The sequence below is a fragment of the Cyrtonyx montezumae genome, unplaced genomic scaffold, assembly GCF_038088225.1.
Source record: "Cyrtonyx montezumae isolate F1298 unplaced genomic scaffold, pur_monq_1.0 scaffold_8, whole genome shotgun sequence".
Lineage (NCBI taxonomy): Eukaryota > Metazoa > Chordata > Aves > Galliformes > Odontophoridae > Cyrtonyx > Cyrtonyx montezumae.
This window is the reverse complement of record NW_027072089.1, coordinates 12,110,474-12,126,877: the sequence shown is the minus strand read 5'-3', so window position 1 is coordinate 12,126,877 and position 16,404 is coordinate 12,110,474. Positions and strand designations below refer to the sequence as shown.

At 40.0% G+C, this 16,404-nt stretch overlaps 1 protein-coding gene across 1 annotated transcript in view; it reads left to right on the top strand.

Moving 5' to 3' along the window:
• Positions 1–16,404, top strand: part of DEPTOR (DEP domain containing MTOR interacting protein) — a 70,889-nt gene that overhangs the window by 23,387 nt on the left and 31,098 nt on the right. Inside the window, exons 2-4 of the mRNA XM_065753463.1 lie at positions 3,007–3,185; positions 5,134–5,257; positions 11,003–11,181. Coding sequence (XP_065609535.1) covers positions 3,007–3,185; positions 5,134–5,257; positions 11,003–11,181 — 482 coding nt within the window. The remainder of the gene's footprint in view (positions 1–3,006; positions 3,186–5,133; positions 5,258–11,002; positions 11,182–16,404) is intronic.

Genomic DNA, 16,404 nt, shown 5'->3' with positions numbered 1-16,404 from the left:
GTCATGAATATGAGCCACTGATATCAGTCTGTAAATACTAACGAGGTGGATGTGCCTATTTCTGTTCATAGTTCTCACACTTGAGTTCCATAGGTAGTGTAGACTGTGGTCCCAAGAAAAAATCTGGCATGTAACCTTCAGTAACACTGGGACTTAAGTAAGGATAATGTACTGGTGTACACAAGATTTTTTTTTCTGGAATTGAGCTGCAGGCAGTAGTCCAAAGGCTTGTTTTAGCCAAGGTTTCCCCCATCACTCCCAATTGCTTGCCATTTCTCTTCTGCCTCTTCTCTCCTCCGACTGCTCATGTTTAGTAAGGGAGCTAATTTTCCTAAGCAGCTCTTGAGAGAAACTTCTAGCAAGAGAAATATGCCTGATGTCAAGTGATGTCTTTTCCAGCCATAATGTGGCTGAGATGACAAAATGTGATTAACGTTACTTACAGAAAAAATCCTGAGGTCTTCTGATGAGAAGCCTCTTTCCAGATGCTAATGGATAAAGAATTTACCACTTCACTTGATCCTTGCTTCCAGTGTACAATTGCATTCTCCGGCACGTTTTTTTTCCTTTTTATCCCTTTTGATCTGGCTCCTGATAATTATGGCTGAATACTGATAGATTTATAGAATTCCTTCCTACAACTTTGATTTATGTACTGTAATATTAGCTCAATAACTTGATCTGAGGCTGTTATATTTGTACTGTACGCTAGGTGCAATTTCAATTTATTGAACTACTTCTCCTCCATAAAGTTTGATTTTTAGTGGATTCATAGGGGTGAGGAAGTCCTACCAGGCAGAAGAGAATACACAACCAGCGAGAATAAAAATTTTCCTTTCTGATTTTTATTTCAAATATATTAGCTGGAAATAATCCAATAGGGATACGGTGGCTATAAACTGCTGAATAATTTCCCACTTCCATTTGGAAATTGTGTGTAAATATATATTTTTTTCAGATATCTTGAGGCTTACATGATCGTGTTCTCTTTGGCTTAATGAATTTGTAACCTTTTAGCAAATTTGGAACCACTGTAGCAAGTGAGTGGAGATAATTAAGACAATGAATTTTCTGTGAGCTATGGGAATATAAGGGAGAGGGTATTGAGAGAGATGCTATAATGCCCAGAGTAAGGAAGAAAGCTGTAGTGAAACCGTGTATCTCATGGCATGTTAGAGATGTTAAAGTAGGTATGATTCCACCAACTGAAGGAAAGTCTTTGCTCAATATTTAAGACATTAATACTCAATTGTGGTGCTCTTAGCTACTGGCTTGTTAATGGAATACCATAGCCTTCTTGGCACATTCTTTGTGCAAAGAATTTAATAGAACAGGTTTCCCCTTTCGTGTCCGATGAGCCCCATTCGTTCAGACTTACACCAATGACTTAAAGATAGGTCAAGCCATCTACATACGTAGTATATGCTACTTCCATGTCATCGTTCTTCTAGATCATTGTGTAACATAAGACTTGATGAACATTAACAAAATCTAAAATATATTTAAAATGGGAAGCTCAGTCAGAAATAATGATAATTGCATGGTCTATAATTATAGCTGTGTAGGCTTTTCTTTCTAAGTATGGCAATGGCTGCTGAAGCACATCTGGAAAATATTCTTTAAGCAAAGATATTTTAGCTCAGAGAATTTCACAATGCATGTGACATTTACCAGTACTTCTTTCCAGAATCCTATTCTGATTTATTAGTGTTTTAATATAGAAGTATTTATTTTTTATGCTTGCAATGTATAGTTTTGAATTTCTATCATTGACTGGACATTCCAGTGTTCAAGGCTGAAGTCTACAAAACAGAAACATAGCTATGCTACTATTTTTAGGTAGAAGTCTTGTCTACTGCCATAATAATGTTGTCTTCTCCAACTTCAGCCAAGTATTTTCCTTTTATTTGATTTTAAAAAGAAACGTTTATTTCATCCTGGGATCACAATGGGTGGACAACTGTACTCATGGCTGGACTCCTCTTGTGCTTCCTTAGAATCAAGCTGACATTCTTCTGCTCTACCTCCCAGTTTCAAAACCAGAGGTAGTTGTACCCCTTACAGTTATTACAGCATTACTTGGAACATTGAATTCAGCAAGAGCATATTCATGATAAGACCATGGGCACTTTGAAATGAGTGACAACATGGCTCAGGTTGCTCAGAGCCCTGTCCAGCCTGCCCTTGCCTGTCTCCACGGATGGGGCATCCACCACCTCTTTGGGCAACCTGTGCCAGTGCCTCACTACCCTTATTGTAAAGAACTTCTTTAAATCCAATCTAAATTTGCCCCATTTAAAAAAATAATGATGTAGAACCCCAAAACCTGTACTAATCTAATCAGGGTTTTGGACTCTGACCTGAGCATCTCAAAAACAGCCAACCTACTTAACTTTCAATATGATGGGGAGATTTTGCAGATAGATAGCATTTACCAACAGTTTGCAGAGTGAGATATCAGTTTACCTTAATTAAGAGTAGGAGGCAACTTTTTAATGCAAGATAACATTGTATTCAAACAGCTTTGTGACTGAATTTTAAATCGCAGATGCTGTGTTTGTGCAGCTGGAGGCAAAATGCAGTTACCCAACCAACAAAGAAAATGAAAAAATGAATGGTGTTAAAAAAATCTAAGGCAGTGATAATGAGTGACATGGAACATATTAGTGGTAATGTGGGAAAATTAATTCCGATTTATTGATGGTTTAATTGGCACACAGGAAGCATTTAATGGTTTTTGTATGCTCTGCTGTTCTTCATTTCCTAGTCTTTTCCACTGGACAGAAATACAATGTTCCTAAGCATGGGGTTTGGCATGGTAACAAATGTTTTGTGTGGATTGCCTGGAATGGGTGGAAAGCTCTGTTCCTGCTGCACCCAACAACTGCAGAGCATTTCTGCGGAGCCAGGCCTGGGCGCACCTTCTTGGCTCAGCTCTCTTCCCAATCTCACTGGTATCAGAGGTTCTTTGTACACCCAATTCATGGCTTGATTTTGGACCTGCAGGCTCCGACTACATGAAGAGAAGGTCATCAAAGACCGGAGGCATCACCTCAAGACTTATCCCAACTGCTTTGTTGCCAAAGAGCTGATTGACTGGCTGATTGACCATAAGGAGGCTTCAGACAGAGAGACAGCAATTAAACTTGTCCAGAAGTTATTGGATCACAGCATTATCCATCATGGTAAGTGCAGTATCAGCTCTAAGCTAAACAAACAGAAATCCACTTCTTGGTGTTCACTCAGGTATAAGACAAGTAGGTTCCCTTCCCTGCCAGGAAGAGGACATTTGGCTTGAAGGGTGCTGCCCCACAAGGCCCCTTCTGTCCACAGGGACACTTAGAGGCAGTCAGGGTGAAGAATGGTGCTCCTCATGTTGGAACAGGAGGGAAGTCCCTGCAGACCGTGCTGCTACTTCCCTGCCTCTCAAGTCATCCTCAGCTGGATCCTGCCCACACCAGTGCCCTCCCCTCCCCACTCCTCCTGCTCATCCCCGCTCTCTCTTTCCAGCTGAAAAACCCATCTGAAAACTAAGCCAGCAAAAAAAGCGTCATCTTTCTCACAGGGATTTGTTCTCCAGCTCTCTTCCTCGCACCAGCTGCACAAACATTTGTGCTGCTACAGCTGCAAGAGTTAGATGTCCAACTGCGCCCTGATTAATTTTCTCCTAAACTTGTTGTGTATTTGAGACCTGTTCCATTCAGCGCCTTGAATAACAATTTACACTTATGAAAAGGAGGCTACCAAATCAGTGGCATCATTTAGTTGCCTTTTAGTGCACAAAGAGGCTGGAAAACACACAAACAAAGAAGATCCAAGTCCTCTATTCCAAGTGCATAGTATTGCCCATTTCAGGAAAACAAAATGTACCATTTGTTTCTTTTGAAATAGAAAATAGAGCAACTGCTAGCAAATGACTGTTGAATTTGTGCAGGGGTCACTGTCTGTGCAGGAATACCACTGCTATCAGTAGTGCATTAACAACACCTTAATTAAAGGAACACTTCTGCAGCTTCTGCTCAGCTATTAAATTAAAATTCCAGGTTGTTATGGAAACTGGGATTCACGATAGATAGTTAAAGAATAAAGTAATTACAGGGTATTCAAATCTGACTACTTAATCCTCTATTGAGAAAATGTCAGTGAAGAGTTGCAAGGATGCCTGAGTGACTTAATTTAATTGAGCAATAGATATCCTATTGCCAAATGCTTGTTTAAAACTTTAACAACCTTTGAATGTTTTTTGCTTTAGAATCCAATTGCACACTAGCTTTGATACAAATTATGTATGTGTGTGTGTGTGTGTTTATCACACATAAAGGAGGTGCCTGTTGAACATTTTCATCCATTACTCTCAAAGTGAATAAAATGGTTGGTGGAGTGAGCGAGGACTCAGTCAGGTAGGTTTCATCAGTTCTGCAGTGTGCTCAGAGCATCCTTTCCGTACCTACGTCAATTGTAAGCAGTGCCAGCCACGACTCCTGTGCCTGCTGTGCAGAAGAGCCCGTGTCAGTGGGCTGACAGCTCTGCTGCAGCACCTTGCCTGGGCAGCCTTCCCTTGATGCATGCCCTTGCTCTGGCATTAGTTTGAACCCACTGTCATCTGCTCTCTTATAAATCCTTACTTAGCATTTCTCAGTGTGCTCCTATTGTACCTCCCATTTGCTAGCTGGCATGGCAAAGCGATTGAAACGATTTTAAGAGGGCAGAAGGCTGTGGTTCTAACTGATTTTGCATGAGTCTAAGCTTTCCTGCTGCATGATTTAACTAATACAGGTAACATTAAGCAGTTTGCCAATCTTTAAATCGTTGGCTGCAGGGTTATCTTTTAAAGCATCAGTTTACATCAAAAGGTTTTCCAGGTATCTAGCAGATGGATGCTTTGTCACTATTGGTGCCCACACTAATACTCATGAAACTGATGAACACGAATCCCTCTTAGCTGGAAATTTTGTTACTTGTCTGAAAGCTTTCTTCAGTCTTTCATCATTTGTTAGAACTGAATGTGGTTGTATCCTAAGTACAGTGGGCTGGGCTCCAATCATGCTTGCTTTGAAGTTCACCAGTGAACCTGCTAAATGGATTCTCAACCCTTTAACATCACTAGGAAGATTTTTTTATTTTATGTTTCAGTTTGTGATGAGCATAAAGAATTCAAGGATGCCAAACTGTTCTACCGCTTCAGAAAAGACGATGGGACATTTCCGCTGGATAATGAGGTGAAGGTGTTCATGAGAGGACAAAGACTGTACGAAAAGTACGTTGCATTCAGTATCCTTCAGGTTTCAGTAACAGTGCTACAGGTGTTTGTTCATCTAATTTTCATGGAATAGAATCGTAGAATTTTGAATAGTTTGAGACTTCCAAGTCATACAGCAATGGGGCTGCATAATCCCACGGCTTTATTTTGTAACCCTTCTCTCTTTCCCCTCGTCCTTTCAGTTTTCTACCTTAAAGCATTTTGTTTACGATGAAATGGCATTTTTTGATGTTCTCAGTTGTAAAGAAGTGTCATAGGAAAACCATATGTAAATTGAAGTCCTTGCACTATATTTTATAAAAATAGTCACAAACAATTGTGTTTGTTTGTGTTTGTTTATGTTCAAGGCTGGATGTGGCTGTGGGCAGCCTGGTCTAGTGGTTGGCGACCCTGCCCCTGGCAAAGGTGTTGAAACTAGATGATCTTTGAGGTCCTTTTCAACCCAGGCCATTCTATGATTCTATGATTCTACGATTCTGTAATTGGTTCTGTAAAACTGTAATCACAAACCCCATAACTTCAGCACATCACAGTGTAATGAACGAGTAGCTGAATATCTGTTGAGACTTCACTAGGAGGTATTATTTTAAATAATAAGTGAAATTAAATTTCACTGTTCCAGCGTGCAAATCTTCCGCATCAGAGAGATTACTCTAAAAGCAGTTGCCCCCCAAAAATAAGCCAAGAACATCTAATTAAGAATTGAAATTCATGATTGTGCTGAGGTACTGAATATCCCACTGGATTACTTCTGTCAGATTATCAGGCAGCTTAACTGTACTTCCCAATCTATAATGAATGACTAAGGAGAAGGCTGATACCACAGCCATAAACCTCCACTGAATATCCCCTTATTGCTAGTGTGTCCCAGGGTTTTCTGAAATGCCAGACCAATGCCTATCCCTTCTAGCTCCCCTGCTCAAGAGGGCAGGTGCAGAAGATCAGCAGAACAGGGGAAAGCTGCCAAGAGCAGTGCTCTGAGCTGCCAGGGCATTGGGTGTGTTGTTGGAAGAGCCTTCCAAACACCTCGCCAGCTCTGCAGCTTTCTGCAAACTGGGGTCTGAGTATCTTTACTGGAGCTCTATACCTGGTATCAGGACAACTCCAGGTTTAATAGCTGAAGATAAATGGTGTTATCAGGTTAGAAAGCTATCAGGGCAGTTTGGTCAAAGAGCAATTAATCTGAAATAAAAAAAAAAACGAAACAAAACAGTTGTAAATGCCACTCCTTTTGTTGCACCTGCCACGCCAATCTTCCATGTTTGTGACTGTTAACGTGAAAACAAATCAGGCAAAGCACAAGAAAATACACTGCTGGGAAAAATTCTTTGTTGGATACATAGAATGATCAGCTGAAATGGCCGTCTGCAAAGTCTCCTGTGCTCTACATAGCAGTGTTTGCTCCTGCAGACTCTGCAACACACTGCCCCCAGGCACAGCCCATGATATGGAAAGTTGATTGGTGTGTCTAGACTGCAACCTTGTTTTCAGTTTTTCACTTCTGTGAGAAAAATGTTTTTTTCTTGTCGAGGCAGGTAAAAATCCCTTGCATGACATGAACCAAGGCAGAAAAATTGTTCTGCCGGAGTTTCTACTTCCATCACCATTTCTCTGCATGAAGAACCATCCCCAAACCAATACTGAATGTCTAGTTTGCCTTACACGACACCAGCAGAACAAGTTTTATAATGATATTCATCTTGGAAAAGGAGTTAGTGCCAAAAACAGTACCTGTATCAAAGTATAATTCATCCTTATGATATGGTTGCCCCTTAGCACATATCTAAAGGGTTCTGAAACTTTTAAAACCCATCCCAAGTGCTAAATATAGTGTAGATTAAAAAATATATGGCATTTCAAAACCAGTTTTGTCAAAGCTAGTAAAAATTCACTGTGGATCACTGGAAATTTTTGTTCTATTCATGGGAGATAAGACTGCATAGCTGTGCTGAACTTCACCTTTTTGTAGCAAAGCCAGTTGGCCCAGCACTGATTTCATTATACCCTTTTCCATGCACATCTATTAGCAGCACCTTTGCAGTTTCATTGGATGCATTTTAAACTCAAAATCTAATGCTGAAATTCAAACTAGGAAAAAAAAAGAAAGAGTTTTGTGGGGAAATATGGGTAATATATCCTTATATTGTTGAGAAAGAAAATACTAATTTAGCATAATTAAAATAGTAATCAAAAGACAATTAGAGGAGAAAGTACTTATGTACAGATATGAAATCACTTACCAGTATATTCAACTTGTTCATCAAAATGCCTGTAGGTCTAATTTCAGGAGAAATGTAACTATGACAAAGGAAAACTGCCTGTATACAACAACAGTTAGAACTGTGTCAGCCTTTCAGTTATTGCTGGCCTTCATCAGACTTTGCTCATTTAAGATAGGTATTGTAATACTATTTCCTGCACTTCCCCACCCATTGCATCAGGGCTGGAGTGCAGTTACATTCAGAAGCCAGGATAGGTTGTGCTTGCCAAAAATTGCAGACGTTATCCGAAATCATTCATACAGATTTTTACCCTAAATGAGTAATCTAAGCAAAAATATTGAAGAGGATCAGCAGACTGTTAGACGGACAGGGGAGCAGACAGCAGTGAAGGGTAGATACCCTGTCCTCTTCCTGGGACATAGGACATCAGGTCTGTCCCCCAGCCAAGGAGCAATCTTTCCCTGCCCCCCTTTTGTGTGATCATAGAGGTCTTTGTATGCTGTACTCTCTTCTTCTTTGGCATCACCTCCTTTACCTATTGTGAATGTTTTCCATGGTTGTACTTGCCTAATTAAAAGGTTTAAGATCAGTCTCTGACTGTATCTTCCCCTCATTTCCACTGAAAACCATAAGTAGCTCAGATTCCCTGCACATAAATGCACACTTTGGTAATCCTTTCTGTGATCTTGCTTTGAGCTTTAAGATGAGACATAATGGGTTTCCTACTGCTTTAAGCTTTCCTAAAGATCTCCCTAGAGTTTATTAGGTCCATTGACAATATCAGTTTTCATACTCTGCAGGGCTGACCAAAGAGATTGGATTGATAAGCATGTCTCCTGTTCAACAAAATCCTCCCTGCAAAATAACACAGACTTTTCATAGCTCTTTTTTTTATTTTTATTTTTATTTTAATCAAGCTGTGTGGGCACCATGTTTTTATTATGGTTGCAGTTCTCATGGGGGTAGGCCAGGTACACAGGTCTGATATATTTCTGGTGCAGTCGGTATTAGGAGCTACATGTCATCTCATGACATTGACTTCAACTGGTATTTTCAACTATTTTTCACAGTGAAAGAAATGAAATTTATGCTTTTAGTTTAAGGAAGTTATTCACATAATTTTGAGACTGCGTTCTTTGAATCATTTTCATTTTACCTCATCAGTGGTTGACTCAAATTTATGCTTTGGTGCACTTACTCAGAAAAAACAAAGTAAAACAAAAACAAAACAGAAAGGTTTGAATTTCAGTGTTTGGCTAAATACATTCCTTCCATATAGGATAGCACAAGTTTCAGCAAATACTATGTTTTGGCATGAATGGACTCAAGGTTTTTTGAAACATGAGAAAACAGAAGAGATGGAGGCAGTTTCCAGTTCTCACTAATGAAAGACCAGGCTTTTGGCTGATAGAAATTGGTACTGTTTTGTTGACAGCAATAAAGTTACAGTGATTTACTTCAGTTAGCGATGGATTACTGTTTCTGGGTTTGTAAAACTGTCAGTTTGTCATGTCTGTTTGTTCACAACCCCAAATCCTTTGCAGTGCTATTCTGGGCACATGCAGAAGGGTGTGAAATGTCAAGCTGAGTGTTTTTCCACTTGATATTTTTCCAGTTTTCTTTTGTGGCTCTGTAAAAATCAAATGATTAGCGTCTCTTTTCCAAGGACCTTTCTATCTGCTGCTTCAGTGAGCTGGTCAACTAATTATAGACTCATCAAAGAACAATTAACACAGTCCTCAGGATTTCTTCTTTGGTGCCCACAGAGCCTGGGTAACCATCTCTGGGTAACCATGCAGCAGATGGTATGAAGAGGCATGAGCTTTGGGTTTGCATTTTTTCTCAGGGGGAAAATGTTTGGCGAGTGAGAGACAGTTAAAAATGATCCCTTGGAACTTTCTCTGTATTAAATGTGGTTAGTGTGGGAGAGAGAGATAAGTTTTCTGTGTGCACACATGCAAATCAAAATATGAAGAAGAATAAAGCCTTTGCAAGAGTTCTTGAGTCATTATCTTGTCTACTGTTACACATGTTCTTGCTTTCAGCCTTGCCCCAAACTTTGCCTAATTTTGACTTTCTGCATTCTTACTCATCTTGAAGGTGTTGGTGATGAGACTCCAACACCAACAGGAGCAGTTCATTATATCTGCCACTCAGCTCCAGCTGTGGCACAGCAGCCCTTGGTTTGCTGGTCTGCTGCCTGGGGTCAGATCCACTCAGCCCAGGCTCCCAGTTAGTTCTCATTAAAGTCACTGCAAGAACTCCTTCAGGGAGAGTAACAAAGGCCAGGTCCCATCAAACCTTTTTATTGTAATTTCAGTTGTAAATGTGTTCCTATAGCACCTATATTTCTGATGCCTGACTTCAGAATTGGGAGAAGTGGTGTTATATGTATTTATAGTGCCTCTCTCAGTTTCTATCAATTCTGGACACACTGACAATTTAAGAAATTTCATGGTCTACATGAAATACCAACTTCTGTTCATGATAAGGGCAAAGATTGAGAGCTTATCAAATTTCCATGCTGTAGACCACTTGTGCCTTTAATTTCCAAGTAGTTGGTGAGGGGAGAAGCTTTACTAACCTTATGTAGAAAAAATCTTAAACATGCCATTCATGAACTGTTATTCTGAAAATCTCACCATTAGTCTATAGTAAATAAAAAATTAGGAACAGTAATGGAATAGAATAAGAGTCTACATTGCTCAGAAAGGTGGATTTCTGTATTAAAAGAGCGTTTCTCATTTCTTTTCTTCCCTATTAACTATTAACCTCACTTTTGCATTAATAAAATACTGAGGCTTTTGCTTTATTTTTATATAGCATCATTTATTTAGGTTACTTGCATGGAGAAGAATTTTCTTAGTAGTTTTAAGCTACATGCCTGCCAGTTGCTGGCACATACAATGTTCCTCTCAGCTCTTGTGTTATGCAGAGCAGACTGAGGCGCAGTGGCTCAGACGTGAACATGTTTTCAGGTGTGCAACTTCACTGGCTGCAGCTGCATCGAGGAGTGCTGGAAACCAAACATTTACCAACCACCCAGACCATAGAATTACCTTTTTCATTCCTCTTCAATTTTTCTGCAGCTGTTATAAAGCTTAAGGGGAGGATTTTCAAAACCATCTAAAAGACTTAAGGGCATAGCCATGCTACCTGTAAAAATTAATTAGGAATTTTTGAACACATTAGTTACAATGTGGTGTTTTTAGGTTGATTTTATTTGGAAAGGAATTATATGTTAACTAATAGAGAAGCTGAAGCACTAAGTATGGGAAATGTGAAACTGAAACCCCTTGTTTTCTTGAAAAAAAAAAAAGAGAAAGCTTTAACTTGATATAAAACATTATTTTCTTGTCTGAGATGCTGTAACTCACATCCTACATTTAGACTGATGGCTTGAGGAACGCTTTAATAAGTCAGAGAGAGGCTGACATCAGTGAAATTTTCCAGAATGGATCTGGAATTGTTTTTCTTAGAAGCATCATTTTTCCTACCAGTTTTTTCTCCTCTAAACCAGGTTGATGAGTTCTGAAAATACTCTTCTGCAAGCCAGGGAAGAGGAAGGGGTCAAGTACGAGCGAACCTTCGTGGCGTCAGAGTTCATTGACTGGTTGATCCAGGAAGGAGAGGCCACGACACGGACTGAAGCTGAGCAGCTTGGCCGCAGGCTTTTGGAGCATGGGATTATACAGCATGGTGAGATATGTACTTCCAGGAAGCTAAAGCTATGCGTTTTTTATAGTGCTTTCTTCGGGTACAGTCATGTGAAGGTGCTTTTGTCTGGCTGGTCATTTACCCAAGCTCTAAATGATTTCTACTTGTTTGATAAAAGGGTAGATTTTTCAGAAGTTCTTTATCTTAGTTCTGAAAACTGTATGTCAAGTACAGAGGAAAACTAGAATTTGGGGATTATGTAATAATAACGTAAGGATGTGGATGAAAAGAAACACTTGTAAGCTTTGGCAATTAATGTCTAGAATTTGTCGTCAGCAGTAAGTGTAATTGAGATAAACTGATCTGTTAGAAACGCATAGGGGTTAGAGTCACCCCTAGGTAAAGTGAAAAAGACAGGTTTTGTGTTTCTTCCTGCTTAAGAACAGGAGCAAAGCACTGGAGTCAGAAAACAAACTTCCCTCTTGGTCACATTGCTCAATCTTTCTGGTATGTTTGGGTAATAACGAAGGTATCGCTTTCAGCTCAAGTGTTACGATGTTGGTCCTGGGGCATAACTCTGAGGCACAAATCTGACACTTCGTTGCGGTCCGGCACAGTGTGACTGCACTTTCATCAAGGAGGTCCCTTTATTAACGGCGGAGGAGAGTTTTCTCACTCTGTGGCCCCAGTAGTGAAGAAATGAACGCCCCTGGCATTAAAATCCATTTCATTTGTCGTCATCATCTATTCTCAGTGCAAGCTGCACCTCTCTAACTGGACATTTTGCCCCATAAATGCACCAGCAGCACCCACAGGAGTGATGAAAGGAGTGCTCAAAGATAGCATAACGAACTGGTGAAGGCTCTTAGCACTGTTGCTTAATGCATAACAGAAAAGTAATCAGATCCTGATGTTTTAAGTGTTGTCAGATCAACACTAATTCTGATAGAGAACAAACAATTCACAGTATTAACAGGGTGCTGATTTACAAGGTGCTGGATTGATTCCGTTGTCTGTTGCTTTGTGAGACAGCACAGAATTAAGGAATAGAGAAAAGATGGGTATAGGGACCTGCACGGTTCCTTCGTAGTTGAGATCACGCTCATATTATCTTTAGTTTCTGATTACTAGGAGCTACTTCTGAATGTTTACAGTAATCAGCCTCCAGTTCTATAATTACCCTTCTACTTCCTATGATTTATAGGGTGCCAACTGCTGGAGCTTGTTGAAGAGGGAAGGTATTCCACCTCTCCTCGTTATAGCAGCAATGATTTAATTCCTATGTTTAACCTGAGTGTTTTCAGTGTATTATACACAAGGTAAACCTCCCTCAAAAATATAAATAAAAGAATAAAAAAGAGAAGAATGAGGCTTAATGCTGCTGTTGGCATTTTTTTGCAGAGGAAATAAAGTCAGGTCTTGATACATTGTGTGAAGCTGGATTTACTTTTCTACTGAAATCTTTGCAGTAGTAAGTCAGGATGTGACACCCGCTGCAGATCAAATGCTGCTCTCATTGTGCCATTGGCAGAGAAGCAGTTTTGGCCCTGTCAAGCAGGGTTTCTGGGGAGATTTTTGACTGTACTGGACTTGCTTACGACTTGTGATTGCCCTGACCAGTTTTGAAGATTTATCACCTACCCATCCTCTTCTATTGCCAACATCACATGCAAAGTGTTCTGTTAGATCTGAAAGTCACAATGTGACTGTGATAGAGGGCTCTGGGAACTGACTGACTGACTGCTGGGGGAAGTGCCTTCTCACTCTGAGGTGTGTTCCTCACTCAGATGTTTTATGGGCAGAGGTGGCTCAGTGGGACCAGCTGAAGAAGCTGAAAGTATAATAAACCTGAGTAATTTCCCTAACATTTGTCTTTAGTAGACATGCTTTGTGCACACTTCCAAACAGATTTCATTCTCCTTTGGATTTCACAGAAACTATTTACCTAGATTGCTTTAGGAATATTGGTGACAGAGCAAGCTTAATAACCACTGAGCTGGTGGGCTTCACCTGAGGAAGTGGATGTGATCTGTTTCTTTTGAAGGGTTGTACAGTGTCTCCTTTTAACAACAGAGCTCTAAATGAGACCTCACAGCTCTTGACTGGGGATGTAAACCTTAACGTGGCAGTAGTGGTGTTCTCTTTTATCCATCTCACTGAATTCTAGGTCCAATTACCAAAATAAAAATGGTATTTTCTGTCTCTTAGTACAGCAAGTCCACTTCACCACACTATGTTCCTTTTGTTGTGTATTGCATCAACAGTCCCAAAATGTTACATGATGCTAATTGGCATCCTTGTTGGCAGAGCCAGCAGAAAGGCTCTTGACAGAACAGGCATGGAGAATGAAACATTTTCCTGTCCTAAAGGCAATCTTTTGCTTGCAGGACTATTTGATATGCACAGTGTGGACTAAAATGAAGCTTGCTCTACTATTAAGTATTTATTACCTTACCTAATGCAATACAAAGTAATAGAAGCAGTTGTATCAAGTTGCCAGTCTCCATAGTAATTTTCCAGCCACAACAGCATTGTGCAATTTATTTTTACTGATGCTTTCATTTCAATTACTCAGAAAAGTTGTATTTTGCAGCTGAGATACTGTATTCAAAGTAGTTTCCTGTTGCATTTGCCTCACTTTAATTGCTCAGGCACAAGCCAGGTTTCACACAGGAAACAAAACACTGATGCTAATTTTAAAAAGGAAAACATTGATTTAAGAGGAATTGTGTAAATGCTGTAAGAACTGAGACATTTTGTTTTAAAAATAATCCTCCTGATCTCTTTAGGCAGATATTACTATACATATCCCCACTTCCATAAATGAAAATGATGATATGTACTTAAGTTCTGAATTGTTTCCTTTGGGAATTCCACTGGTGCATGCAAATGGTAACCCACTAAGTGCTATTTTCACAAATAGGAGCCAAATGTCCTTTCTTATGAACTGATACCCCCAAGTACCACAGAATAAAAGCATCATAGGTAGCAGAGTATTGTGCACTGTATTGTGCACTCTTGATGGCTTGCATTGGCAGTGTAATTGCCAGGAGTTATTATTCTGCATTTGTGAATACTGATGGTGGTTGCCAGAATACAGGAATGAAGATTGTGGGAGGAATTATAAACATGGCTTTGTGCTTGCAACAGCAAGGACAAAAGGAGCACAGAACGTGTTTGGCAATTGGAAGAAAGCACATTTCTAGTATGCTGAGGTACATAGAGCCTTTCAGTGTTAACAGGTAAGAATGCCCTCCAGGAAGGCAGAATTTTTCCTAATTCTTCAGAGGGAAATAGTGGGATGGGTTAACTGCTGTGGTCAAAATTCACGTGCAGTAAGAGGCAGAGAAGACTCTCAGCCAGCACCAGGATTGATCAGACAAAAGCAAGAGTGGGCTGGGCAGGCATAGCATAGCACAAGCATTCACACACAATCACAGCCCCTGCTCAGTCTGGAAAACAGAGATACTGAGATGTCCGAGGACGAAAGAGGATATGCACTGAATTCTTTCTGGCATCATCTTTGGGCTCATGCTAGTTGGCAATGACATCTTCTGTGGCATTTACTCTACACCTATAGTCCCAACAGCAGAGGAGTGCTGGCACTGACTAAGCTGTGTGGTCCTACTTCCAGGACTGACTGGGTGCAGAACCTAGGGAGGGTGAAGAACCTGTCTTACATGAAACTTTAACGTCTGGAATATCAAGTGATAAGTACTTTCCACATTTAAAATCCAGTTAATATCAGTAAGAAGGACTTATCCAGTGTTAGCATCTTCACAGGATGAATGCTTACCCTGTGGCATCCACTGAACACTTTGAAACCCTTTTCAGTATTTTGTGGTGTGTAGACATAGTGTGCCTGTCATGTAGGGTGCTCAGTGCAGCGTGTGCATAGAGGTACACTGTGGAGTGGCAGTGCTCTTCTTCCCATGCCAATTCACATTCTGTCTCTTTTGCTGAGGTCTAATAGGGGTGCAGCCTGGCTCCACCCCTTCTGGTCACACAGGTGAATCACTTCTACCTGTCTTCCTCAATTGAGTGAGTCTTTTCTCTAGGTGCTCAGTGGTTCAGTCCATGACTCAGCAGTTGCCATACACTCCCCTACCCCAATAACAATAATTTTGTGGTTGAAAAAGTTTAACTGGACTCACCAGCCCTGGTGAGTGTATATGTAGTGGAGTGCTTAGCACAGAAGCAGGTGCTTGCCTCCTCTCAAGCGTTAATCCTTTATCAGCAAAACTCCCCTATGCAAATTACTTTCAGAGATGAAAACAAACATTTTGTAATGACTTAGTGAGAACAGTAAATATTGACATATGCTATCTCTCTGTTTCTGTGGAGAAGTCTCAGAGCAGTATTGGACTTTCTCTATTCTCTGTGAGGATTGTATACCTTTATTCAGCAAAACTGCCCTTAACAAGATGACAGCTCCATTTAGTTGCAAGCATTCAGACTCACGTTAAAAGTTCTTTAAACTGTGAAATTGGATTAGATATCTAAAAAATTATTTCTTTTGCTCTTGTTGAAATGTTCACCTGCAATTTCTGTAAATTGTAACACGTTACATTTACTTGATATGATGCTCTGTTGCTTATTATTAGTTGACATTTCTTATTTCATTGCTGAAAATTTGCCATATATGTGAAAAAGAGACTTCTTTCTTAAATTGTGATTTCACTTTGGAACCCCTTTTCTTGAAATTACTAATTACAGTGACCAATTTCTAAGTGCTGTTGAACTATCCCTTAAGTAAGTCCTTGACTTAAATGGCCATAGATTTCCTTTACCAAAGTGAACACATGGATTTTTGTATAATTTTTCTCGTTGATCTAACACCTGGAGCCTGTCAGCTGTTGGATATATCCAAGCATGCATTCTATACAGTCCCAAAAGCATTCAGTCTGTGTAGTCCTATATCCCATTCTTTACTGTAGTAGTAACAGCGAAAGACTTTATTTTCACAAATGGTGCTCTGATTTATCTGAGTGAAGCACAAGCATTCTGTTAGTCTTTGAAGTCCTCCAGCACACCTTTATTTCTGTTATAAGCCTGGTTCCCCCAAGTGATGATGCCAGGCAGCAGCACTGAGTTGTTTGTCTGTGTGGCATTCCTTCCCTGGCAGCCTGCATACAGATGGTCAGTTACCCATGGTAATTCAACTGCTTATGCTAAACTGACATGTTTTTTCTTGACTTTGCCTTGATAGGAAATTGAGAAAATAAGAACTTTACACATGACTGTACAGTCCTCCACCGTCCTATT